Source organism: Phaethon aethereus (assembly GCF_964289735.1).
Source record: "Phaethon aethereus genome assembly, chromosome: 2".
In the NCBI taxonomy this organism is placed as follows: Eukaryota; Metazoa; Chordata; class Aves; order Phaethontiformes; family Phaethontidae; genus Phaethon; species Phaethon aethereus.
In genome coordinates, this window is record NC_138582.1 from 135,996,674 (window position 1) to 136,024,624 (window position 27,951).

Genomic DNA, 27,951 nt, shown 5'->3' on the forward strand with positions numbered 1-27,951 from the left:
GTAGTCTGGTCATGTGAGCTGTGCTGCTGTGTCTGTGATCCCATTAAGAATCACAGCCCTGCAGCTGCATGCAGACCGCTAATTCCTCCTGCTTGGTCGCCATACCGTGTGTGTGTGATGTATGGGCACTTTGCAGAGGCACCCAGTCATGCTGATTTGCTAGAAAAAGTATTAGAGTTTTTCCCATCATGCTGTCCTGCAGGCAGCTTTCTACAGATGTGCTTACATTTGAAGTGGGGCCCTGCTTAGCTCTGTGTTTACTATTTACGGGGTCTCTCTTGCCTACATCCCTCTGTACCCTTTGCTTATCAGCCTGGTCTGCCACTTGGCTGTGAGTTGTCATCTGCCTCCCCTGACATTGCTGGTATCCTTCTCATAGAGCTGCCCCAACCTTCTACCTTCCAGGAGAAGCCTTTTAGTGGAGCTGCTGTTGCATTATACCTCCTAGGTGTTTACAGCTACTACTGCTGTTTTCTCCAGAAATTAAATCTAGTCCTGTGTGGCTTATAATTCCTTAGCCCTTCCTTGTTCCCCTTTCATCCTCAGAAGCACTGTTCTTCTATGTTTTGCACAGAATGGCGTATCTTTCTGGGCTTGTAAGAGGAGATTGCTCTACCTGGTTCCCAATGGTTTCACCTGACCAGGTCATTTATTTAATGATAGTGCTAGTGTGGGATGGGGGGTGGAAATATCTTACACTTAGCTTACGCTATTGTTGTGTATTAAAATGATTCAAGAAGTTTCTGGACAGCCTGTTCAATTTTGTTCCTTTTGCTGTGCATGTCTGGACAGTCATTTCCTCACAACCATTTCCTATGCATTGAAAGATTTTGGTAGCTTTCTCTTTAAGTAAAGCCTTACTTAAGTATTTCCCCTTGCTTTGGAGGGTTATAGCGGGCTCTAATTCATGTCTGGTTCTTCTCCCTTTAGGCTTCTTAAAATTCTCTGGATATATTCCACTACAGTCTGGATTTCAGAACAAAATACTTGTGTTTGTGTTATACAAGGCAGTTCTTTTCTTCCCCTCTTTCACTTCCTTGTCATTCATCAAGAAGCTTGTACTTGGGTATCGGTACTTCATAACTAATTTTAAACTGGCAAAGCAAAACTTGATGGGGTATCTCACGTGACTTGAACATTTCACCAAGTGAGTGTTAATTTTTCCTCAGATGAGTATTTAATTTTGTTATTTGTATAAGCTAATATGTATTGTTGATCAGTTTACCTATGCATAGGGTATCCCTCACAGCATGCTCTTTTAACTTCTAATAGTTTTTTATCTTAATGATATGTTGCTTTTTGTTTCAGAATAAGCCATTCCAAAGGACAGTGGCTTTTAAGTGTTTTCTCAAAAATAAGAAATCAGAAATGAGTTTCAAAAGCTACTCTGCATCTCTTGTGTTTAAGTCTTAGTACTGATGATCTTGCTCTATCTGAGATTGTGGGATGTTAGACAGGGGAGTCCATCTTAGGCTACATGCTGAGGCAGCAGGCTCGTTGTCTTGCAGTTGCCACAGTGGGGGAGGATTAAAAGGTTTTCCATCAGTCTTTATTTCAGTGACCTTTTCCAAGTCAGGAATAGCAGTTCAGTAGGAAAAACCTGAACAGGCATATCTCTTCAGTGAGTCCGTGCAGTTTTTCTCAAGTTCTGTAATCTGAAAAATAAATTGAAGTCAAGAAGGTAATATTTTCTGTTTTCAAAATGCCATTTCTGCAAATCTCTGACTTGCTGAGCTTCCCACACAATACGTATTTGGAATTTATTAAACTGCTGTACATGAAGACTCCCATGTTTAATGCTTTCAGCAGCTTGCCATAAGTGAGGTAGAATAAAAGTTCAAAGTAATGTCAACATGTGAAATGTTAACAAGTAAAAGCACGATAAGATTCTTTAAATACTCACAGTGATTTAATTTTCATCATCTGTTTAATGAAGTCACTACATAGTTTTCACAAACTGTTTGCTTATTCTTTCAGGCTGCAGGTTTTGGAACAGATGTTGGAAGATGTTAGCTGTGGATACTGGGATTGTGGAGGAGTGGTTATCAGAGTTCAAGGTAATAAGAGTCTCAGATATTTAGCAGTAGTGTTTGAATCACTGCTGGAGCAGTATGTAAGAGTGCTTGATTGCTGTAGAAAATGAAGAAAAATAGTAACCTTGGATTTTGCTGACATAGTGATATATGCAACTGTCTGCTTGAAAGGTTTTTTTTTTCTTTGTCCTCTTTGGGATTACATACTTCCAGATACAGAGCAGTGAGAATGTATATCACAGATTGAACGGTCTTGTTGCTTTGAGTATGGACTAGAATTGACTATAGGTTTTGATTCTGGTCTCCTTAGATACACAGGGAATGTATTTTCCTATGTGTAGAACAGAGTATGATCTCCTTTGAAGGACTGCAGATCAGTGCTCTAAGAGCTATGAATAGTAAGTTTAAACTACAGCTTCCAAAGGGTTGTTAAAAAGATTAGATTTTTACTCCTCTAAGTACTGGCAGAAAATCTGCTTAGTGTTAGAGAAGAGCTGTTAACATCAACTGGAATTTGTGTTATTTCAGAGTAATACTATGTCCTGTAATAACGTTCACTAGCTGTGTATAGTCAGTCTTGAAAACTACTTAAAATATGGATCTGCAAACTGCTAAGTTTCACAGTACTGAAATTTCACAGTGGCATTTCACTGGGATTGCACCTGTGGAACTCTTGGGTTTTATCTATTTCCCATCCACTGTCATTACATTCTGTATGAAACTATCTGCAAAAGGATAAAATGCAGTGTGTCTTCTGGCAATTTTGTTCTGAAAACATGGTGATTTCCATAGTAAGGATTTCTTTGTGAAACAAATTTTAGTTTATAGTAGACTGATACAGAGTAACTTTGGAAAATTGTTGTTGAAGTAGCTGTTACATTTTAATTTTAATGATAAAAATTTATTTTGCTAGTAGTTATTATATTTTTATTTCAGACACTGCCAGAAGCCTCCATATCCAGCTATGCTACAAACTTGAAAGATAAGAGTGCTCTGATTTCATCTCTTTACAAAGTAATTCAGGAGCCACAGAGTGAAGTGAGTATATCAGACCTCTCGCATAAAATGTCTGACATAACACCGGCAGAATAAAATAAGACCTTGCATGCTAGTTAATTGTGTTCTAACTATGTGAACTACAGAACTACATGAAGAGTCTCTGTCAAAATGTTCATTCTTAGCAATGACATACTACCATGGAAACAATTCATAAGATTTGTAACCTACTTATCATAGCAGCTAAGCTTGTAGACCATACTCATGAGCTTCAGGACTTGGGTATAGAATTGAGAAATATGTTAAGGAATTGAAAAGATGTTTGACAGAATTCTTTCTGTAATTCAGTATCACTTGAATATGAATCTATAGCTATCAGAAGCTTGTCTGTTACAACCCAAGAGAACAATGTTATGTAGGTTTGCAACTGTTTTAAGTTATTGCTTAGGTTTTAGGTTTTTTGTTGTTGTTTTAAATACATACAATATAGATATGGACATTTATCCAGTGGTTGTACCCTTGCTGAAATGATGGCAAAAAAAAAAGAAAAAACCTGTTTGATTTGTACGTGTGCCAGGAATGGTTCCATACCCCATGACTACACTTGTTAAACGAGTGTCTTAGGTGAGTTCAGAACATACTGAGCTGGTTTGAGTTGTGTCTTGTTAACTGTATTATCTCACTTTCTACGATCTAGCAAGCCTTGGTGCAATTTCAAAATAATACGCAAAGTCCTTAATTCCTCTTCTGAAAAGACCCAGCATAAGAGAGCTTTCCGAAGTTTGAGATGATGCCAATAGTGGTCAGAGGATAAAATGCTTTTGGTATATACATTTTTAGAGAGAATGCTAGTAGAGGAACTCCCAGGTTGTCCAGCAAAGAAGAAATATAATTTTACTTTGCTGCTCAGAAAGGCATTCTGAGCCATTCCAACTACTGAGTCAAGCCTGTCTAGTCTTCAGAACACTTATCGACATGTAAATGAATCAGATGAATCTCCTTGTTGATAACCAAATTGATACTTTCATATGTTCTTTGATTTTTTTTTTTTTTTTTTTTTTTTTTTTACTAATTCTGCCTATCACTAGGTTTCTCAGGGACCGTAGTAGCAGGGTGGTCAAGGCCCTGCAAATTCTGCTTGAAATTCTGGGGGCAAGGTATTAAAGATTTCCCTGTTAGTGAGACTTTGAACTGAAATGAAAAGCCAGTGCTGACCTCAAGTGTTTTGTTGCCTTGGGAAAACAGTCGGAAAACCCTTTATTCAGACCATTCTCCAAGTACCTGTCACTTTGTGGAAGGGGCTACTTGGAGCTTTCCACATTGTGAAAATACTTACAAACTAGCAGTTAAAAAGACAAGTAATTTCTTTCAACTGTTGTTTGAGATCTATTAGCTGCATTGTGTAATGACACAAACTTGGTTTACAATGTAGGGTGTGTGCTGTTCTTTCTTCTCTTATGTATGTAATACAAAGGGGAAGGATTAATACGTGAACACTACAAATACTGCTGAGATTAAAAACAGACAAACCACCCATCTGTGTAGTTTTGAATATATGTACTTCTAATATACTAACTATCTGTACTTTTAAAACTCTGATTAATCTCATTTCTGGGGATGGATGTGTTCCTTCTTAAGCATTCAGAAAGTAACTGTGTGTATTTGCATCTGTGACTGCATTTTCCTGCTGGGTCATATTTGCTTTTCATATGGGTTTTTTTGATTTGCTTTTCCAAAAATTTAATAATCAATTTGTGAGATAAACGAACTACTTCTTTGCTATAGCAAAGAAATATCCAATTCCAAAGCTTTGCTAGTAAAGACATTGTTAGTTACTTTTGAGGTTCCTGTGCCACTGATAGGTGAAAAACATAATTCAATACAAGGCGAGTCTTAAGTAGACATGAAGATTTAAAGAACTTTTGACTTAAGAGTCCAACAGTAAAAAAAAAAAAAAAAAATTCTGAGGTTTGTTTCTTCACAAGATTTTTAGCTTTCTACTTAAAACACTATTGCTGTCCTTTTAGATAGTAGCCATGCAGGCATTTGCATTAGGAAATAGAAAGTGTTTGGAATATCTTAACACATTTGAATGCAGCTTAAAAGGAAGGGGGATGAAATTGCTTGGACATTCTTCTGTTCCAGCATTAAAAATTGTTTCAATCTAGATGACTTTTAGAACTATTTTAGTGTAAAACAATATCTTGAAACAGTAACAATCATTAGTGCATTTTGATGTTAGATGTAGCATGTGGTGGCATTTTGAGGAAGAAAATCTGGTTTTGTACTGATTATGCATTTAAATGTGCTAATATAAAGCTGTCTCAACTGAGATAACGATGTGAACATGGATACCTGTTATAGCTATTTATGTGCCTTTTAAAATTCAAGCATATCATTCTGAACTGATACTTCATTAAAGGAAGCATGCAAATTGTGTGAAGTATGTAAACTGAAGATGGAAAGCATTTGTGCTGGTAAAGTTTTCTAGAAGGATCTTTGATATTATGCTTTTAAAACTGATGACTGGTTTAGCTTGCCATGATTCTTTTTTTGCCTTTGCTCCAGATTTTTCACAATTAAGTTATGTTGTTGGGAGGTAAGAAATGTTGATTCAACTTTCTTTGTAGTCAGAAGGAAAAATTTGGAAAGCAAACAGATTTTTTTCCTAGCATGCTCTGGTGGTGCCTCCTTTGCTACAATAAAGGGAGGAAAATATGGAAGAATGGGTTTCTTACCTTTTTGAAAGCTTGCTCCATTGAAAAACTGAAGGTGTGACCTAGACAAATAGCAGAAGAACTGAGTGTTGCAGTAAGAATCAGAGGGAAAATGTGATCTGCATGTCACTAACAGTAAAGTACATATCTATATTCCAGTTTTAAAGGATTTTCAGGAAGACGTGCAGTAATACTTTGCTTTCTGAACTGAAGTGCAGTGGCAATTCTAATGATTATGGTATCTTTTCTCAGTGAAATCTCTAAAATACTCTTAAAATGCATGTCTGGTTTGGATTCCATCATTTTCAAGTTGAAACTTTTGGGGATTTTGTGCAGGACTACATTTCAGTGAAGGTCTATTACTAGCCTGAACATTCCTGGTTTTGAACTTAATTCAGAGTCTATTTCTGTCAGTCATATAGATGAACTGTTGAGATGTTAAATCTTGGAGGTAAGAAACAAGGTAGCAAAACTAATCCTTTAGGTATGTTACATTTGAATCCTGCTCTTTCAGAGATTTGCAATTGGGGAATGTCACATTTTATGTAATGCCTTTTATATACTAGCTGGAGCTGATAAAATGAATTTTAAGTAGCTGGAATCTCAGACTTCATTTTTGTAAAGTTAATGAATATAAATGCATCAACTGCCTAGATTCTTTTTCACAGAGTAGTGTCTTGGATGATAGGGTCCTCCTATTTGTTAACACTTGTAAATAAAATATTTAGAAAATTTAATTAAAAATCACCTTTTTCCCTTCCCTACCCCACTTTTTTTTTTTTTTAAGAAGAAATCCTTTTACATTTACAAACTCTCATTGATGGTTTGCTGTGTTTGCTGCCAAAAAGTGTTTTTGAGTATGTGCTTTTGAGATTTTGCTTGACAGTTCAATGTCCAGTTAAGCTGACTTTGAAAGTGCCTAGTGTTTCTCACACTATTTTCCACTTGGGTTAGGAAATCTCCCATCTCAGTGACATCTGTACTTTGACATGTGATGGTTAACACTATGTTTTGTCCTCTAGCAGAGGTAGGTGGTAGCACTAAATCCAGAAACACTGTGCAAGCTGATTGCTTAATTGTTTTTAAGTCTTTTTTTTAACTTGTTCTAGCTCAATGTATTACTACCAGTTCAATGTATTACTTCCATTTATATCAGATTAACAAATTTGATTGTAAAATTACTCTTCAGGCTTCCCATTTCTGTCTCAAACCTATAAATACACTGAACTTTCTAGAAGATTTTAATGAAAGTGGAAAAGTGAGCTAATTTTATGGTACTTTGAATTTGGATGTTATGCAGCTTTTCTCATGTTGAGGGTAAAAGCTTCTAGCAATTTGTGTGTACACTGCTGGAGGTCCAGAATAGTAAGACCTTTTGTTCATGTACTTTTCCTGTAAATTAGAGATATTGAGAGCATGGTATGAGGTGGGGTGATAACAAATATCCTCTATTTATGCCTTGGAGGCTAGAGGAAGTGAGCCAAAAATGAGAGAAAGGAGCCATTGGAATTCTTCACATGGGATGGAAGGCTCTACTTTTATCATCTGAAAGTATGTTATAAGGGATGAAAAGTATATAAGGTGGCTTGGGCAGTTGTTTAATCAGTCACTCCCTAATAGCTAAAATGTAACATTTATCAGTTTACAGTTTTGTCCAAAGGATTTCTTCACAAACAGTTGTCATTTCTTGTGATGTTTTATTCATTCACAACTGTAATTTATATTTCAGCTTCTGGAGCCAGTTTGCCACCAGCTCTTTGAGTTCTATCGCAGTGGTGAAGAACAATTGCTACGATTTACGCTGCAGTTTCTACCAGAATTGATGTGGTGCTATCTTGCTGTCTCAGCCAGCAGAGATTTGCAGAGCAGTGGATGCATAGAGGCTCTTCTCCTAGGAGTTTATAACTTGGTTTGTACATACATGTGGTTATTCAGGCCTAAAAATACTAGTGTGCTTTTTGGGGATACTGTGGAGTATTTTACTGGTGAATAATTAATAATTTTGTTTCAGAATTGAAATTAAGTGATTGAATATCTTAGTTTTGACTACTCAAACTGGTGTCCTTGTCAGAAATCTGCAACATGTACTTTTATTGCAGTGAATATTTTCTCTGTTCTTTTTGTGGTTCGTGGAAAGTTTTAATGCCCTAATGGCTGAAAGAGCCAAAGGAGTTGTCTTAATTATTTTGTTACTTAATTCTTCACCACTCTCATTGTGAAAAATGTCTTCCTTATATCTAGTGTAAATCTACCCTCTTCTAGTTTAAAACTGTTATTCCTTGTCCTATTGCTGCAGGCCCTACTAAAAAAATCTGTCCCCATCTTTCTTGTAAGCCCCCTTTAAGTACTGGAAGGCTGCAACAAGGACTCCCCGGAGCCTTCTCTTCTCCAGGATGAACAACCCCAACTCTCTCAGCCTTTCTTCATAGGAGAGGTGTTCCATCACTCTGATTATTTTTGTGGCCCTCCTCTGGACCCTCTCCAAGAGGTCCATGTCTTTCCTGTGCTGAGGGCTCCAGAGCTGGATGCAGGACTCCAGGTGGGGTCTCACCAGAGCAGAGTAGAGGGGCAGAATCACCTCCCTTGACCTGCTGGCCACGCTTCTTTGGATGCAGCCCAGGTTACGGTTGGCCTTCTGGGCTATGAGTGCACATTGTTGCCGGCTCATGTCCAGCTTTTCATTCACCAGTACCCTCAAGTCCTTCTCGGCGGGGCTGCTCTCAATCCCTTCACCCCCCAACCTGTACTGATACTGGGGGTTGCCTGGACCCAGGCGCAGGACCCTGCACTTGGCCTTGTTGAACATCTTGAGGTTCACATGGGCCCATTCCTTGAGCTTGTCCAGGTCTCTCTGGATGGCATCCTGTCCCTCAGGGGTGTCACCCACACCACCCAGCTTGGTGTCATCTACAAACTTGCTGAGGGTGCACTTGGTGCCACTGTCTATGTCATTGATGAAGATATTAAACAGTGCTGGTCCCAACATGGGCCCCTGAGGGACACCACTTATCACCGATCTCCACCTGGACGTTGAGCAATTGACCACTACCCTCTGGATGCGACCATCCAACCAATTTCTTATCCACTGAACAGTCCAACCATCAAATCCATATCTCTCCAATTTAGAGAGAAGGCTGTTGTGGGGGACCATGTCAAAGGCCTTACGGAATTCCAGATAGATGACATTGGTAGTTCTTCCCTTGTCCACTGATGTGGTCAGTCCATCCTAGAAGGCCACCTGGTTGGTCAGGCAGGGCTTGCCCTTGGTGAAGCCATGCTGCCTGTCTTGAATCACTTCCCTGTCCTCCATGCGCCTTAGCACAGCTTCTGGGGCGATCTGTTCCATGATCTTCCCAGGCACGGAGGTGAGGCTGAGAGACTGGTAGTTCCCAGGGTCCTCCTTGCTACCTCTTTTAAAATGGGTGCATTGTTTCCCTTTTTCCAGTCACCAGGGACTTCACCTGACTGCCATGACTTTTCAAATACGGAGAGTGGCTTTGCAACTACATCAGCCAATTCCCTTAGTACTCTGGGATGGATCTTGTCAGGTCCCATAGACTTGTGCATGTTCAGTTTCCTCAGGTGGTCACAAACCTGATCTTCTCTTACAGTGGGAGGGACTTTGCTCTTCCAGTCCCCATCTTGCAGTCCATCCACTTGAGAGGTGTGGGAAGAGAGGTCACCAGTGAAGACTGAGGCAAAGAAGTAGAGTACCCCATTTGCGTTGGTGACCAGCAGGTCCAGTGTGGCATCCCCTCTGGTAGGGCTGTCTATTATCTGGCACAGGAAGTTATCCTCCATGCATTCCAGGAGTCTCCTGGATTGCCTACAGCTTGTTATGCTACTTTGCCAGCAGATGTCCGGGTGGTTGAAGTCCCTGAGCAGGATGAGAGCTTGCAAGTGCGATGCTTCCTGTAGCTGGAGTAAGAAGGCTTCATCAATAGGCTCCCCTTGATCGGGTGGCCTGTAGTAGACGCAGTTGCCATGGTCCCTGATTTTTACCCATAAGCTTTCAAGCTGTTTGTGGCTATTCTTCAGTGGCAGAAGACAAATATTGAAGGCAGAAGGCAAAATATTGACATTTTTAGATTTTAAAGGTTTGGATGTAGCTAGTTTCTCTTTCCTTCTCTCTCATATATTGAGGAGACCTTTTTCCACATGGAGCATGAGCAATATTGAAAATTAAAGTATCAGTGGTTTGATGTGGAGAGTGGAGGAGCTGTGTAACTTCAGACAGAACAGCTCTGTATGCCTTTTTGATACTTCTGTCTTCCTTTAGGATTTCATATTCTACTTCAAGACATGAGTTTTAATAATTACTATGTGAAGTTAGTCCTTCAGCCTTCCAAGGCGTGGGTATTAGGAGGCACTGAAGCTCTGTTCTCTGATCTCTACCTTTGGATACTACTGCTGAAATTTAGGGGAGGAAAAAAAGTACTTGTGGTATTGGTTATTGGTCAGGTCTGCTTTGGAACTTCTGAAGTCTTTTACTTGAAGTACTTCAGCGGTCTTCTGTGATATGTAGGCACCCCTTTTTTTGCCTTACCCAGTAGTCTTCCACTAACTTAGAGGAGTGAGAAGTCTGCCAACATACTGCTGTGGTGGCAGCATCTTGCAGCGAAGTAGCTTCCCTAAAGCTTTGCATCTGTGCTTCTTCTAACTGCCTCTGAGTATGGAAGTATCAGACTTGGGCTTTTGCAAATACTATGTTGTCTGCTACTGTCAAACCATATGAGCCTGCAGTCGTTCCAGAGGTATAATATTTCCAAGACAAATTACTTGTAGAGTCATTACTTGATGGGTAGATAGTTTTCAGATTAGAATTATTGAACATTAACAATCACAATTAGCAAATAATGTATAATTAAAAAAAGATAACACTGTTTAAATGTATTGAGATTTCCAGTTAGCGTTTCTAAGGTGGACTATGTATGCAAATGCGTGTGCCCTTTGCTAAGTAATTTGAATAGTTTTCAGAAACAAAACAAATGGACTGTGATAGAAAACAAATACAGAGATAATTTCTAGCTTGTAGCTCAGATTGTTACAATGTCCCTAACTGTCCCTACAACAATTTGTTGGCTTTCTTTATCCATTCAGCCCCATACAGCATTTAACATTTTTGAATGTCTGGTTTCTGTAGTACAGTGTAACCATCAGTATCATCTACCTTTTTCAGGAGATAGTTGACAAAGAGGGACACAGCAAAGTGCTGAGTTTCACGATTCCGTCTTTGTCCAAACCTTCAGTCTATCATGAAGTAAGTGACATGTACAACATAATGTTGTTACTGATTGAGAAAGGCAGTATGCTTTGTGGGCCTGTTTGTTAAGAATAAAAGTGAAAAGTAGTTTCAATTTGTGACATGATGACATAGCAGCATATTTCTCAGTCTTCGGAGTACTACTAACTGGTCTCTGAGGCCTCTTCAAGACTGAATAGTCATAACTCCGTAATATCCATGCACAAACTATGTCTTTTTTTTTTTTCTCTATTCTGAAGCCATATATCTTATCTAGTGTAAAATAACTTCTCAAATCTAAGACCATTAAGTCAGATAACCTTAAGCCTGTTGAAAATTGTACAAATGCCTGTTGTACAAATATGGTGATGCTGATCGTTGTCTATTTTCACTGGCGTTGTAGCAAGACTTCAGGTGGACATGTTTTGAATGACCCTTTTTCCTTTAGCCTTCCAGCATTGGTTCCATGGCTCTCACTGAAGGAGCTTTATCGCAGCATGGTTTGTCCAGGGTTGTATACAGTGGACCTCATCCTCAGAGGGAGATGTTAACAGCACAGAACAGGTGAAATGGTATAATGGGATTTTGCTTGAGAATCACTAATGAATCTTAAGTTCTTATAATTTTTCATACAGTTATAGACTGAAGGTGGATAGGTGTATGTTTTGTGGTGTGGGTTTTTTTAAGCACTTATGAATATAGATGACAGAAAAACTAGCAGCATATACTACTACATGAAGAGGGAAAGCTTACAGAACCAAATTAATCCGTTGTCAATTTTATTAAAATAAACACCAAATCTGTTCAAGTGACTCTTGCAAATTTCTGTGTAAACTTGTTTTCTTTTCAAAACTAAAATTGATAATGTAATGTTTCTTGTAAATCCCAGGTTTGAAGTGCTGACATTCCTTCTGCTCTGTTACAACGCTGCCTTAAGCTACATGCCTGCAGTTTCTCTTCAGTCGTTGTGTCAAATTTGTTCAAGGTAATTTCTGTAGGTTGATTACACTTAAAACGGCGTTTTCAACTTGAAATGCAATCACTGAACTTTTTTTTTTTTTAAAAAAAAAAGCTTCAAGTTCCCAGAAGCTGTTTGTAATTTTGACTTTTTTAAATAAGCGTTTACAGCTTTTAAAGTATCTCTTATATAAATTTGGGTTGAGGTATCCGACTGGGAAAGCAATGACCTGGCTTATATGCAGTGCTGTTAAGTGGAGAAGTTAAATCAAGGGAACTGTTTGTTTTTAATTGAAGTAGTTGTAGGTGGGTTAACTAAATAAAATCAGCAATGTCTTCTAAATTCTTCGTAAATTTTTCATTGCAAACTTACTAAACATATTTGGATGCTGTGCAAGTTGAAACTGTCTTGCAATTATAATAGATCTTGGAACTAGAAATCGTCCATTCCTACAGATAGTTTGGATATTTCCAAAATCTGCTGTTACTTCAAAACACAAAACAAACCTCCCAAAAAACACCACAGCTTTAATTACAATGTCTATTTTTGATCCATTTCTTTTTCTGAAGAGGAAGAACTGGTAGTAAACATGTCTAGCTCTAGATTTTTTGAAAGTGGACTTTGGGTTAGGGAAAAAATTAGAATGGTCTCATTTCCAAGAAACCATTACGTGTGATTGACCCTTGCTTTCCTGGAGATGTCTGAACACCTGCCTGCTGATGGGAAGTGGTGAATGAATTCCTTGTTTTGCTCTCTTGTGTGTACGGTTTTTGCTTTGCCTGTTAAACTGTCTTTATCTCAGACCATGAGTTTTCTCACTTTTACCCTTCTGATTCTCTCCCTCATCCCACCATGGGGGTGTGAGCGAGCAGCTGCGTGGTACTTAGTTGCTGGCTGAGGCTAAACCACAACACCCAGGAAATCCAAGAGAGACCTAGAAGTTAACTACAGCAACTTTTTACCAGTTACAGTTCTCAGGTTCCTCACACAAACAAAACATGATAATGAATGCCTGTAAGATACTCTCCTCTTCAGAGGAGGTCAGAGAGCATGGGAGCAATTGGCAATATTTACAAGATCTTGACAAGATCTTTGTTAAATATGCTGGTCTAAAATTTAAGGTAGAAAATACTTAGAAGCTACAGATTGTGGACAGGAGACTGATGTTGCTTATTCTGCTTGATTAGGTTTTGATTATATTTGGGATAAATAATTTTCTAAAAGCCTCCAAAAAAACCCCAAGCAAATTACAAGCAGATGCAAGCAAGTCTTTCTACTTAAAAATGTTGAATGTTAGGACACTGAATTATTTGATACTATAAAATTTTATTTTTATCTTAGTTCTTCATTCCCTACTGGTTTTGGCATCCATGTTACTCTTCTTACTGAAAATCTCACCCTGACAGCATTTTAGGGATTCAAGGCAATGTGTCAGAAGACCAGAATATCTTTCAGTATCCTGTTTGGATGTAGTGCTAACAAAATTCTCAGAAGAATCTATAGGATAACTCTTTTCAACTGTTCTGAGCAGTGTTGAATTTAAAGTTTCTTTTGCAAGTTCTGTATGAAAGCAATCTACAACAAATGTGCTTTCTTCTAGTAAGTCTAATTCAATTTTTATGACTTTTCTAAGGGAGCAAAAGCTTCTAGTACTACTTATTTACAAACATGAACTGTAAATGTGACAATTGCCGCACAAAATATTTTGTGCTGATCTTAAGTGTTGTAAATCCAGATTTTTGCATTTGGGCATCTTCAGTTACTAAGTCTCTTTCCATAAGAGTATCATCTTACTCCGATGTAAAGCGAAGCAGTTCTGCTGATGTCATTCTAGGCTTTTTAGAGGAAGTAGCTCAGACTAGAGTAGGGCTTGTTAAAACTCATCAATACTGGCATTAATAGAGTGTCTGTATTAAGGTCTTTTCTATATAACTGATCACGTTCCTACTGCGAGTTCACTGTTTCCTCCCAAAATACTTAACTGTATCCCTATACAGTAGCATCTAGTAAATGCATAAATAAATACATCGGCATAATGATGACCAGATTAGATGGTTTTTATGTAAACTAGCATTTTTGTTTAAACTGGACACTTACTTGCTGCTGCCTCCACCCCTCAGGCTTTACACAACACTGAAATGCTTATAATTTTAGTGGATTATAAGTGTCATCTTTGAGCCAAACCATTGGCAGAAATTATGGACTGTCTGGAACTGAAGTGTTGCCCAAGTTACATAATAATAGCCTGTTCTGGGGGATAAAGAGGAGGAAAATGGGATGGGATTTTTGTGGGTGAATTATTCAACCTAGTTAGTTCCAGTAACTGGCTCACGTGGTTTAGGAGTAGGTAAGAGTCTGAAAAACAGCTTCCATGCTTAATTTTTACCATACATGGACAAAATAAAATAAGAAAGGATGAACTAATTTGGTTCCAACATCTTAAGCATATCTAACAGAAGAGTCAATTTGATTCACTTAACTGGAAGTAAGATTTTTGATTTAGCTATCTGTGCATACACTTTGCAGGTGAACTCTATATATATTTTAAGATACAAATTTATTTGCATTCTGGTTTCTAAAAATTTAGAGTTTTAAGCCATTTGAATAGTGAGGTACGAATCACAGTGCAATTTGAAGTAATGTACTCCGAACAATAATAAAATTGGAGTTTAAAATCTAAATGAATAAGCAAGAAGTACTTAAATAGTCTGTGCTTCTGGCCAACAACAATGTGAAATTTAGGGGAAAACTTGCAGTTATTTACAAATTAATATGTTTGGCTACTCTTGAAAAGCAAAATTCAAAACTAAGCAAAATAAATTCTTTTTCTTAGAAATACAATTTTGAATTGTTGTATTCAGTCACTTAAATCTTGGTTTAGGCCAGTTTGAGAGGTCTGTATTTCGGGTTGTAAATTTCAGTGAGAATTATAACTAAATAATTGGCAGTTTTTAACTGCTAGAGAGTAGCAGTTAACCAACTCTATAAAGTGGCAGCACAAGCCTACAGTTTGTGGAATTACCTTCAATACCGGATGAGTACATAGAGGGTAGGTATCCTATGGTCCTGCACCTGCATTGGGGCAACCCCTGATATCAGTACAGACTGAAGGATGAATGGGTTGAGAGCAGCCCTGTGGAGAAGGGCTTGGGGATACAGTGCGACATGCACTTGCAGCCCAGAAAGCCAATCATATCCTAGACCACATAAAAAGAAGCGTGGCCAGAGGTTGAAGGAGGTGATTCTCCTCCTCTGCTTGGCTCTTGCAAGACTCCACCTGGAGTACTGGATCCAGTTCTGGGGTCCTCAGTATAAGACAGACATAGACCTGTTTCATAGACCTCCAGGTCTAGTGGAGGGCCACAAAAATAATCAGGGGGCTGGAACACCTCTCCGATGAAGAAAGGCTGAGAGAGTTGGGGTTGTTCAGCCTGGAGAAGAAAACACTCCAGGAAGACCTTATTGCAGCCCTTCAATATATATAACAGAGGCTTATAAGAAAGATGAGAGAAGCTTTCTACCAAGACCTGTAGTGACAGGGTAAGGGGCAACAGGTTTAAACTGAAAGAGCGTCGATTTTTAGATTGGACGTGAGGAAGAATTTTTTTTACTATGAGAGTGGTGAGGCACTGGAACAGGTTGCCTAGAGAAGTTGTGGATGCCCCGTCGTTGGAAGTGTTCAAGGTCAGGTTGGACAGGGCTTTGAACAACCTGATGTAGTGGAAGATGTCCCTGCCTGTGGTAGAGGGTATGGAAATAGATGATCTTTAAAGGTCCCTTCTGACCCAAACCATTCTATGGTTCTGCCTTTATAAACATCTCATAATGTTTTCGTTTCCTTGCATGTTGTCACTAGTGTGGCTTCCTGTCTTTCCTGATTTAAAATTTGTTGTTGTTGTTGTTATTTGGAGATACGGTGATACCAGCATGAAGATTCAAATTTAGATCATACCAGGTGCAAAGTACATACTGGGAGAGTTGCTGAACCATAGAGATCTTGAGGGCACTGTCTACTTTTTTGTTGGAGTGGTGTGTTTTGGTTTTTTTTTTTTTTTGAAGTAGCCAAAGCAGAAGGTGAGTTGCGGGATAGAGGAGAGGAAAAAAGTGTAGTAGGTTAGTGGCAAAGTTAGTATTAATAAAAAAAGGCTCCTGAAATATCTATTACAGATGTAATTTGAAAGGTATTACAACACAATCTTAACTCAATTATTTTTTCTCTGGAGAAAAAAAATAGATCTAAAAGGAATTTTACAAGCTCTCTCATATTAAAGCTGAAGAATTGAAGCTTTCTGAGGCTAAACCTTCTAGTCTATAATCTGAAGAAGGAAATACTTCGATTAATGTCATTAAAGGTCATTCCAGAAGTCCAGTAATAGCCAATGAATTGAATATTGAACTACCCAGTATCTTTGATTTCCAAAATGTTTTGACTGCAGAACCTGATGTGGAATTTGGTTCAGAACTAAATTCTAAAGCTGACTTTTACTGAATTTTAGCATAGTTTTATGAATGTGACACTTCTGGTCTCTTTGCTTGAAAACTTGTATGCAACTTCCATATTATATGCTTCTGTGTCTAATATTAATAGTTGCTATGCTGCTTTATTTTCCTTAAATACCATTAACTTATTTTTTTGTCTGTTCTGCAGCAAATGCATGGATTCAGTGTGACCTTTACTGGTAGTTTTCTTTCATGTTCCACTGTAGTATAAATGTAATATGAGTGTCTAGGATATCTCTGTTTTGAAGGATTTGAACTCTGCCAGTAGAGGGCATACCCTTCTTCCATAATACGAAATAATCTGCTTCAGGACAGGGTTGTTAATGGATACCTTCCTGTGGGTCTACTGTAGTTAAAATGTATACTATCTAGCTTTGAGAGTTCTTTACCAAAGTGATTCTACAGTATTTGCTAATGACAAATGCATGATTTCTTTAGAATTTGTGTCTGCGGATATCCTCGCCAACAAGTGAGAAAGTACAAGGGAGTCAACAGTAGGATTCCAGTTTCATCTGAATTCATGGTGCAAATGCTAACAGGGATTTATTATGCATTGTAAGTTGTGGGGTTTTTTTTAATATGCATACAAAATAAAGAAATGTCAGATTAATTCCTATACTATTCTAGGCATGCTACTTTTGAAATGTTTTATTTTCTAGTGGACAGATGCAGCGTCTAGCATTAAGGTACTTGGGAAGAGAACATAACTTCAGCTAACCAGTTGGAGAACTATCTATGTCATACTGGGGAAAGAAGGCTAGAACAGCACTTAATAGGTGTAACTGATGTGAAAAAATCTTTCTAAAAAACGTTTCCAGCTGCTGTCTGCTGTCCACATTTTTGCATGCTTAGTTTTGATATCAGTCTAGTTAAAGAAAAAAGGTCTTATTATTCTTTCCCTGAAATACTGATGTCATTTACCCTTTGACAGTCATATTAACGTGTGAAGCTCTCTTATTAACTGAAATAATTAGAGACTAAGGAATACTCAAAAGGTGGAGTAATATTAAACAATCCTGTTTGAATTTCAGAATGTTTCATGACTAGCTGATCAATAACTAATTATGTTGTTTTTAAACTGCTCAGGGTGGCCAATGAAAAAAACCCAAACAACTTTGTCTCCATAGACGCTACTTCAGAACAAGTTCTCTAAATAGCAGGCTTACTGCTAATGAACAAAAGTAGTTCAACTCCTTTAAATTGAGCTCTCAAGCAATAATAAACCTGTAAAGGTTATGTGACCAATAAGGTTCATCTGTTGATATAGATGCTTATTATTATGTATATATTTACCGTTGTAGTTATAATGGAGAATGGGATCTGGCTCGTAAAGCTATGGATGACATTTTATATAGAGCACAGCTGGAACTATATCCAGAACCTCTGCTGGTAGGTGTTGTATTTCCACATTTTTTTGAGTAGAATTTTTAGTTTAAGAAATCCTTCCTGTGAATGTGCATGATGCGACATCATGCCAGGAACCTAAATCCCATGACATCTATGTGGCTATGCTCATGTGAATAGCTAGATCTGCAAGTATACACACACACGCATGGGAATTTTCAGTGTACTTAGTTATTTTGTCATCTTCCCTAGTGAACAAGCTATTTTCAGTAGAACACTTCTAAGTCTTGAAAGACTTAGATGATAGTGCAAGAAGTACTTTGAAGTTCATGTTAAGTAATAGCCACATCTTTAAACTGGAAACTTTGTTTTAAAAGGGGACAGGTATTAAATGTAACTTAGTTCTGAGAGGTAATTGCAACCAGCATTCTTATAACCTGTGCAAAAAGCTAGTGTGCTTTTTGACCTTAAACTGGAGTTGTACATAGTATTCTTCCTGGAGTAATAAGAATCCCCTGACAGAATTCTTCTTGTAAAATTTGGATCTTCATGTTAAGAACTTAACTGCATCTTTTCTGTTCTAGGTTGCTAATGCAATAAAAGCTTCGCTGCCTCAGGGTGCCATGAAATCTAGTAAAGAAGGTACAAGATGCATTCAGGTTGAAATTACACCCACTTCATCCAGAATATCGAGAAATGCTGTGACTAGTATGTCTATCCGAGGGCATAGATGGAAAAGGCATGGTAAGAAACACATTTTACAATGAATTCTCAGCTTTTTACACTGTTTTTTTAGTGTTTAGAATAGTATTGAGAATTTTGTTACTGCACATCTTCATTGCTACTAAGCCAATACCAGTTTGGAGGTTTTTATTTTCTTAACTGCTGAATGGGAATCTTAACACAGTTCAGATGAAGTATCTTTTGTATTTCCTTAATCATGTTTAAAAAAAACCTAAACAAAACCACACACAAAACCTCTTTGTTAAAGGGAGCTGTACAAAGTTATTGTTTTTTTTTTTTTATTAAAGAGGCCAATGTTCCTGTTTTCTTCTGAAAAGTAGAGTATAGTACCTGAAGTGAAGCAAATATTTAATGATTTAAAGAACCTCACCTGTCTTAAATTACTTAAAAATGGGATTTAAGGGTAGAGGGATTAATGACTATTTTTTTGGTGTCAGTTTAACCCCGGCCAGCAAATAAGCACCACACAGCGCCCCCCAAGTGGGATGAGGGAGAGAATCAGGAGGGTAAAAGTGAGAAAACTCATGGGTTGAGATAAAGACAGTTTAATAGGTAAAGCAAAAGCCGTGCATGCAAGCAAAGCAAAACAGGGAATTCATTCACCGCTTCCCATTGGCAGGCAGGTGTTCAGCCATCTCCAGGGAAGCAGGGCTGCATCACATGTAATGGTTACTTGGGAATAAAAATGCTGTAACTCTGAATGTCCCTCCCCTTTCTTCTCCCCCCAGCTTTATATGCTGAGCATGACATCATATGGTATGGAATATCCCTTTGGTCAGTTGGGGTCAGCTGTCCCAGCTGTGTCCCCTCCCAGCTTCTTGCCTACCCCCAGCCTGCTCGCTGGTGGGGTGGTGCAAGAAGCAGCTGCTTTGTGTCAGCACTGCTCAGCAATAGCTAAAACATCCCTGTGTTATCAACACTGTTTTCAGCACAAATCCAAAACATAGTCCCATACTACCTACTATGAAGAAAATTAACTCTATCCCAGTCAAAACCAGCACATTTGGGCAGTATAATATAAGGGCTTTCACAAAGTAGAACACAGGTCTGGGCTGAGAAGTAGGAAAAAAATGGTGCTGAATGTACTGCAAAAGGAGAAACCTTATATTCCACTTCTGCAATCCTCAGATGAGGGAAGAGCCTCTGGACCAGTGATCAAAATTGGCAATGGCTTGTTCTGCTGGGCTTGTAATTCTGATGACAGGCTAAGCGAGTGTAGATAAGAATGCTCTTTTAATAGGTTCATTAAAGATTTCGAAGTAGTATCATAAAAATTTCCATATGGTGTGTACTGTATTAGCTTTTGTAGTATATGGACAGTTCAGTTAGAAAAATACTGCCAAGTTACTTGTAAAGGACTGAGAGGTACTTCAGGTAAGTGTTGAGAAAATTATTTATAAATATGCTGGTAGAAGTTGACTTTAAAATAATGATAGAGCTTTCTGAGCAGTAATGATACACAGTGGTGGTAGTAGTACCAATAGTTAGCTGCCAGAGGGGATGAGGGACAATTTCTTTTCAATTGATTAAAAACTGCTTAAAACTGTCAGACAAAGCCGAGGAGCAAAACGTTAGTGTCTTTAACTGGAGTGAAGTGCAGTAGCAAGACACTACTGCAATCTCAAGACTATTAAGGACTTAATTATTTGTTTTCCTTTCTTCAGGCTTACAGTGGCTAAGCAGGGATTACTGACCAGGTGCAAGAAAACTGTATGATAGCTTAGCTTTTAAATGGATAAATGCCCTCTCAAGCTTGGCAATTTTGTCAACTGTTATTTTTGAGTGGTTCTGATACTTGTTCAAATGAGGTGGTGGAGGGAAACACAGATTGGGGATACTGAGTGCTAGTTAATTCAGAGGAGTTGAAAGTGTACTAAAATAAACATTCCCTTTATCTTTGTGTTTGTGTTTACAGAAAAAATGAAATAAAAATGTTACAGAATCAGTATTGGAACCATCCTTATAAGACTGCAATTTTTTCAGCAAATACAGAAACCTAGAAGTTTTTACAATTATTGCTGCCTTGCATGGGGTGGTGCTTGATGAAGTTCAAGGAAAAACGGGTGGGACAAGTGTGCCTTGCAGCAGATAACAGTAAGGTGAAAGGAAAATCAGAATAATAGTAGGACTCATAGAAATGGGGGGAATGATGTGTTTTGTGGAAGTCTCATAAAGCAGGACAAGTTGAGAGAAACAGTGATAATCTAGTTAGTATGACCCAAGTGAGGAGCAGTCTGTGTTTAAGGATGAGCATTGAAAGATGATTAAGGACTCTTACAGAAAAGCACTTGTCAACATTTTGTTTGGGTTATTGGGAAAACTTTCGATTTGCCTCGATGGTACAGGATTTAACAAAGAGGAAGAAAATCACTTGGTGTAGGGCAGGGGTGGAGGGGAACTTGTCTAGCAGGTTGTAGGATTAGTGGTAAATTTGAAGGCTATGTAAACATTAAGCTAGTTTAAAGGCCAAAATGGTGTCTATGGTATCTTTGACTGTCTGATTGTCAGTTAGTTTTAAAAGGTAGATGTTCCATGCATATACCACTTCAGCTAATGTCCTCAAAATTTTCATTATAAAATACTAACAAAATTGTTTGTGATTTGAAAAGCCTTTTTAAAGTCAGAGTGCGTAGTCTCCTGATTTCAAAATTCCTAATAACATAATTCAGTGCCCCACAATTCCTGACGAAAGAAAGATATGGAATAGATCTTCAGGGTCAGCATGCAGAAAGAATAATGAGGCTTGTGCTTACAGATGCTTGTTTGAATTAAAATAAATACTGGAATTGGTAGAAATCAGATGACAAACCTTGTACTTCCTGACCATTATTTTCTCTTCCACGATTCAGCGGGAGAAAATCTGTTCAGATTAACTCAATAAAAGTGAGTTGTACAAATGGATTAGGAAACTAGAGGAGACAGCTGAGAGGTAGTTTGATCTTATACATTACGTGGACCAGAAGACCTGATGAAGCAAAGTATCGCTTGGGGAAGCAAGGGCAGCAATTTTCAATCACTAGCTATTTGTGTAAAATAAATAAAACAACATAATTACAGCCAATCACACTTCCAGCTGAGAAGCATGGGGTTTATTTTTTTTAATCTTTTAACAACATTCCGTTTACTATCAAAGTTTTCAGACATTAGATCATGCCAGCCTTTGCTAGAACTCTAGATTGACTTCATTTTTGAAAAAAGGATCGACTTAACATTTAGTCTTGATGTTATACTCAACCCTGTAACTTGTTCATTAGAGCTGTTACCTAAAAGGACTTTTTAAAAATCAAATAGGTATTGTGAATTTGGACTTCTAAGGTAGGTACTTTAGAGGTACTAAAAGTGAAGGTTGTTTGCAGAATGGATACATCTAATCACAAATGGATGGTATTTATAGAGTCAGTTGATACTAGCTACCACTTATCAACAAGTTCAGTGCTATTGAATTAGATTGCCTATAAATCATAAAGCTCAAAAAGAGGGGTGTTAGCTCCTCTATCTAGCATTAGTTTTTTTTGTAGTGTTCATGTTTTAAACACAAGCTTTCAGTGGCATCTCCACTTGCATTCACACATAGAGGAAAACCAGAAAAATCATAGTGTGTAAGGGACATAAACACCTAAATGAATGGTTATTTATGAAAGCTAGGAAAAAAAACAAAGCAAGCCTCAGCAGTGCTTTCCTTACTAATGTAAAATCTGCCAAACTGCCCTGTGAAAAGGTTGTTCAGGAAAAACTCCTGTGTGTAGAGTTAATGCATGTAAGACAGACTCTGTAACAGACTAAGGAAAGCTAAACAGATGTTGGTAAGATACATAACACAAAAACAAAGATATCAACTAAAGAAGGACAAGATGTTATTTTTTTTCCCCCATTGCAGAAATTGACTTCCATGTAGCACACAATGTTTAGAAACATTAGTCTTTAAATCTCTGTGGAGAGAATTTTCTTACTTTTTTTGAAACAGCACAATTCCTGAAATAGTTGATAACTTTTTGAGGAATCTGGAATTAATGTTAATTTTGGGATATGAGCTTGATGGTTTTGTAAATAATTCAAAATGCTAACATTGTCGTGCAGGAAATGCAGCTTGAGCTTGTGGTGGTTAAAATTGAATTACAATTCAAATGGGCAATTTGCCTGTGCAATCTGAGGTAAATGATGTAGACAATCATAATAAGGTAGGCTATAATTGAAATATCTTTTTAATTCTTAGCAGCTAGTAATGATGAAATGCATTTATCAAGGTTGGTTGTACTACTCAAAGCAGTCAGAAATATGACTCCAAATGCATTTTCCTTCAACTGCTATGGGCATATTTTTATTAACTTTCAAACTGACATAATTATTCAGTTATGTCTTTACACTATTTAGCAGTGTCCCTTGTTTTCTCTTTTGCTTCATTGCTTTGTGTACTGGGTATTAATATCTCTTTCTCAAAGGATAGACCACCAGAGTTGTCCACCTTGAAGCAGTATTATCTTCAAAACCAAGCACTACAAAGCTGAAGGTTTGTTTTAGGTGTTCTTAAAAGTTTTAAAATAAGGAGGGGATGCTACTATGAAGGACATAGATTGTGTAGTCTTACCTCTTACACAAGACTGTAGATGCTATGGTAGACAGTGTTAATAGGAGTTGAGATATCTGGTATCCCATTTTTACATTAATTTCCTCCTGTAGCTGAATTTTCCCTTTCAGCAGAAATAGTTACTAGCACTTAACTAAAAGATTAGACATAATTGAGCTGAATAAAACTCTTGGGTTGTTTGGGTTTTTTTGAATTCCCCAGTTCATTGCGGTAACGGTTACACAGCTGTGGGAATGCAGCAATGACGGGTAAAGTGTTGCTATCACAGTAGGATATTGCATTTAGAAATGCACACCACCAAACAACAATAACTAAGTATTGCTACTATAAAAAATCTGTAACAACAAAATTCTTCCCCTGTTCCTCTGATTTCTGCTCTGCACTCTGAGTCTCCTTTCTTTGGAGCTGGATGCTGTTAATTAGTGCTTTTCTGCCCTTGGTGGGGAAGGGACTGACAGTAAGCTCTGTTCTGCCCTCTCCTCTCTGTGTCCTGGCTCTAAATGAAGTTTCTAGCAGAATCAACTTGTGCATGTGGAGATCAGTGGATCCTGGGAAGAAGTTCTGCTGAAATAAGGTGCCTGTAGCTGCACTGATGGGGTAGCAGGAACGTGTTTGAAGATAGTCACAGGAGTGGCACAGGTACCTCACCCTAGTAGAATTGACCAATGAGACCTATCGGAGCATTGATCTTCTCAATAACCTTTCTGCTCCTGTGTTTTTAGAAAAATGGCTATATTTGGTGGTGGTTGTTATTATTATTACTATTGCACTTCACAGTGCTCACTTGTTACCTTTCTTACTGACAATAAGAAGAGTTTTGCAGAAAGTGCTGTTAGAAGGAATAACACTTGGAAACAGTTCTAACTTGAGTTTCCTGCCAAATATCAGGAAGTTAGTGGCTAATAGCAGCAATTATTAATGCCATTTCCTTTGGATAGTACAACTTGTGAAATAGATACTTTCATTAGTTGTTGACTAGTTAAAGAATCATGATACTTAGCATTTGCAGGTAAAATCAGGGATAGCTCTTACACCAGGGGACAATGATGTCTGTACCTGCCAGAATAACCTTCTAGCTCTGTGACTGACTTCGTTGTTGTGAGAAGTGCAGACAGCACAAATGCTAGCAAAAAGCCCAGCGCTGGAGCCCGCTTGACCTAGACGCACACTGTGCCCACACAGGAGTCCTCAGTGTGGGGACAGGGAGAGGAGAAGATCCCCTCCAGCTAAAAAGCATTAGAGCTGCTGCTGTGAAAAATCATCTCATCATAAATTCCTCTGGTTTTGGACTTCGTACTGTCAGTTAAATGTCTGTACTGCCAACTTCTGTCATGTGCAGTAGCAAACTGGCAGTATAGTCTGGGTGGTCCTTACTTAATCCTCAGGTCTGAAAGAGCTGCATTATGAATTAAAACACTGGTTGAGCTTTATTCTGAGCTGTGCTTTTGGTGCATTTTTAGTCTTGTCAAGTTTGTGGCCATAGTGTTTGCATATAGTATACATATATAACATATAGAATATATAACTATATAGCATATAGTGTAGTTCTTGTTCTTCACTTGTATTTCCGTGGTATGCATCTTTGTGGAAGATGTGCCATGACCGATGGCTGTAACTGTTGTCTTTTTTTCCTTCTCCAGGCCATCTAAATGCAGTTTAGTGTTTGTAGAGCTAGCGCTGATAAAGCAGTTCTGAATACTTTTTAAAAGACCTTCAGACAGTGAGAGTACTTCAAACACTGTGGAGCTTACAGGTCGCTAGGATTGTAATTTGTTCCTCACATATACTTGTAATTTCCATAATGTTTCAACTCCCACCCGTTCTTATTTTCACTTTTTTTCCTCTCGAGAGTTCATCCTTTTCAAACCTGTCTTCATCAAATGTGGACAGGCATCTTTTGAGTTGGGATTTGTTTTACCAGGACCTTGTAAGAACTATAGCATTCTCTTCACTAAATATCATTATTGAATCTCTTGTGCTTACATACAGCTGCTATTCTCACACTGAGCAGCAGTGGAGTTTTCCGTTTGCTTGGGGATTTTTTGCAGGAATCTTTGACTGTCTTGAAATAATTTTTTGGCCAGGCTGAGCACTTGTATATCTGCTATTGATAAAAAGAAGTAATCTTAGAACGAAGCTGCATTAGTTTTTGCCTTAATTTCTTTTTTTTTCCTCCCAGTGCTACAGAAAGTTGTGGTGCTTTCCCTCCCCCTAGCTTAGTCCCTGTTTTCTCAACTGTACTTAGTAACTGGTTTTTGGTGAAACACATAAGTTTATTGCAAACTAATTAGTTTTAAGCTCATATAAGAAACTTACAAAGGCTGAGGAGATCAACATATATGCTATATTATTAGTAGGTGGCAATAACTGCAGTAAAACTCCATAGGTTTTATCTGAATAAGTTGATTTTAGTAACTGGAGAATTTTCCTACTTGTAAATATCTTTCTGGTTGAAAACTGTTTTTTGAAATGAAGAAAGAAAATGGAAGTCAAAGTGTGCTTGAGTTGGCTTGGTTGTTTCACTGTTAGTTTTCAGGCTGAACACTGTACAGCATCATGACATTGTATGTGTAGAATTTATAGTGTGACTTGATAACACATGAGGCTGATACACCATTTTATTGTAAAAATAAGTTTCACTTTAGCATGGTGGTACAGAGAATATAGTCATAAAAGTGAATTATGGAGAGTTATTTGAGATCTGATAATCTCTGAATGTTTGTTTAATGATTCTCAGAGACTTCAATTTTGAGGGATCAAGCATGGAGCTTTAGTATGTGTATGCAGGCCAATAGTTGGAAGATTGAAGCCTGCAATTTAAAAATAAAGCAAAATTCCATACTCGCCAATGTTGCTAATTAACGAGATTAATATGTGAACATCTGCTTTAATTCATAATGCTTTAGTCATCTGTATCTGTTGGCTTTTGTTTCATGTTTTGTTTCAGACATCTTTTTTTTTTTTTTTTTTCCTTATCCATCTTTAATTCTAGAGCAACCAGAGAATGTTAATGATGCTACTGAATTGGGCAACTTTATCATACCTGAGATTAGTGTCACAAGTGTGGCTGGAGAGAGGACCGGGAATGGGGAAAAGAGCAGAGCACTAGCAGAGAATGATGTTCAGCATTTACAGGGAGTACAGGAAACAGCTGCAGATCCTAGAACTGACAGCAAAGGCATGCCAGAAATCAGGAGACAAAAATCTGTAAGAAAAATGATGGAGGATGGAATAAACTCATCTGGCAGAGTGCAGTTTTAGCAGAGCACTTGTAGCTGCACTCTAAGGTACCACTGTTGATTGAAAGGGTCACTGCTGCATGTTTGGAGAATTAGAGTATGCAGTTAATATATTTGCATGTGTAATAACACAAATGCATGTATTGCACACAGCTTCGTCTGTGCCACAGACAACGGCAACATACTTACAAGTGGATTTATTTAATCTGGAGAAAATATGCTGTGACACTCAACATACCTTTCAGTTTATTAAGCATTTTTATTGGGTTTACAAAATCCAGTGATCAATGGCATGAAGAATCCATCAAAATGGATCTGAAAAGTATCTCGCTGTGTACCTCAGATTTCCCAGATTCCACCTTTCATGGTATACTGGAGATCTCATGTTGTGCTTGAGTTTCCAACTCACACCACCAGACCTATGATGCAGAAGGTGACCTTTCAGTCCTAAAGAATTCTTGGGTTGCTAAATGTGCAGGTGCCATATTGGGTGTCCTGGAGCATTGATCACATACCTCTACAATTAACGAGCTTTGCAAAATAATGTATTGGAGCACTTGCTCAAAATAAGATTGACACTTTTTTTTGTTCTGTGTGGTATCTTCTAATCTGTAAGTTTATAATCTCCTGCATGAATTAACAAGTCTGCATTTCTGTTTTTTTTTTTTGTTTCAAAATCACTACAAAATGAGATTGTGGGCATGCTTTTTGAACTAGATAATGCAGCATTACTTGATGTAACTTTATATCCTAATGAACCTTAATTCCAAAATGTAATGGAATAGGTAAGTGTTTTGTCTTCTCTTCTCTGTGCTGTTGCTTTATGGCTTCATACTTGTAAATACAAAAATCTAGCAATACATAAAATCATGAACGTGAGAAAGTCAATTGCTAATTCTTTATTTCTTTTTCTACCATGCAGGTAATACTGATTTAGCAATACAAGAAGAACTGATAGAAGTATCTGAAACTGATGAAGGGTTTTACTCTAGGGCTACTTCTAGTACAAGTCAGTCTGCCCTATCTAACAGCAGCAGCACAAGCAGTAAGAACCTTTTAGGGAAGAGCCAACGAAGGTCTGGAGGAAGCAAAGCTGGAGGAAAAGAAAAAGAAGGAGAAACCTGCAGAGAACACTTGTCGCGAAAACAAACTCAGAGAGCCATGAGTGAGAATCTAGAGCTTGTCTCTCTGAAGAGACTGACACTGACAACTAGCCAGTCCTTGCCTAAACCTGGCAGCCATAGCCTGGCGAGAACGACCACTACTGTGTTTAGTAAATCCTTTGAACAGGTCAGTGGTGTCACAGTTCCAAATAATCGTGGTGGTGTATCTGGTACAGAGGCAAACAGGTTTTCAGCTTGCAGTCTTCAGGAGGAAAAACTGATATATGGAACAGAAAGAACAGATCTTTCGATTTTAAGCAAACAACCTAATCAGCAGCGACCTCCTAGTATTAGCATAACTTTGTCAACAGATTGACATCATTAAATTGGCAAGTATGAAAACTAAAATATTAAGAGTTTATGCTGATATTGGTACATTGGTACATTAAGCTCCTTAATATGCTATACATTACTTTCTTAAACCTCAAGC

The 27,951-nt window shown here is 38.0% G+C and overlaps 1 protein-coding gene across 2 annotated transcripts; it reads left to right on the top strand.

Annotated features, from left to right (window-relative positions):
• Nucleotides 1-2,006: 2,006 nt before the first annotated feature.
• Nucleotides 2,007-27,837, top strand: HYCC1 (hyccin PI4KA lipid kinase complex subunit 1; the record flags this gene model as incomplete). Of its 2 annotated transcripts, none has more annotated exons than XM_082015536.1 (10): nt 2,007-2,057; nt 2,970-3,071; nt 7,476-7,655; nt 10,926-11,006; nt 11,437-11,552; nt 11,878-11,973; nt 16,885-17,001; nt 17,748-17,835; nt 18,375-18,534; nt 27,281-27,837. In XM_082015536.1, the coding sequence occupies 10 exons, from the start codon at nt 2,007-2,009 to the stop codon at nt 27,835-27,837; spliced, it is 1,548 nt and encodes a 515-aa protein (XP_081871662.1). The 2 variants fall into 2 exon arrangements, with proteins under 2 accessions (XP_081871662.1, XP_081871663.1); XM_082015537.1 differs by lacking the exon at nt 27,281-27,837 and adding an exon at nt 26,112-26,569.
• Between the last annotated feature and the right edge of the window lie 114 nt (nt 27,838-27,951).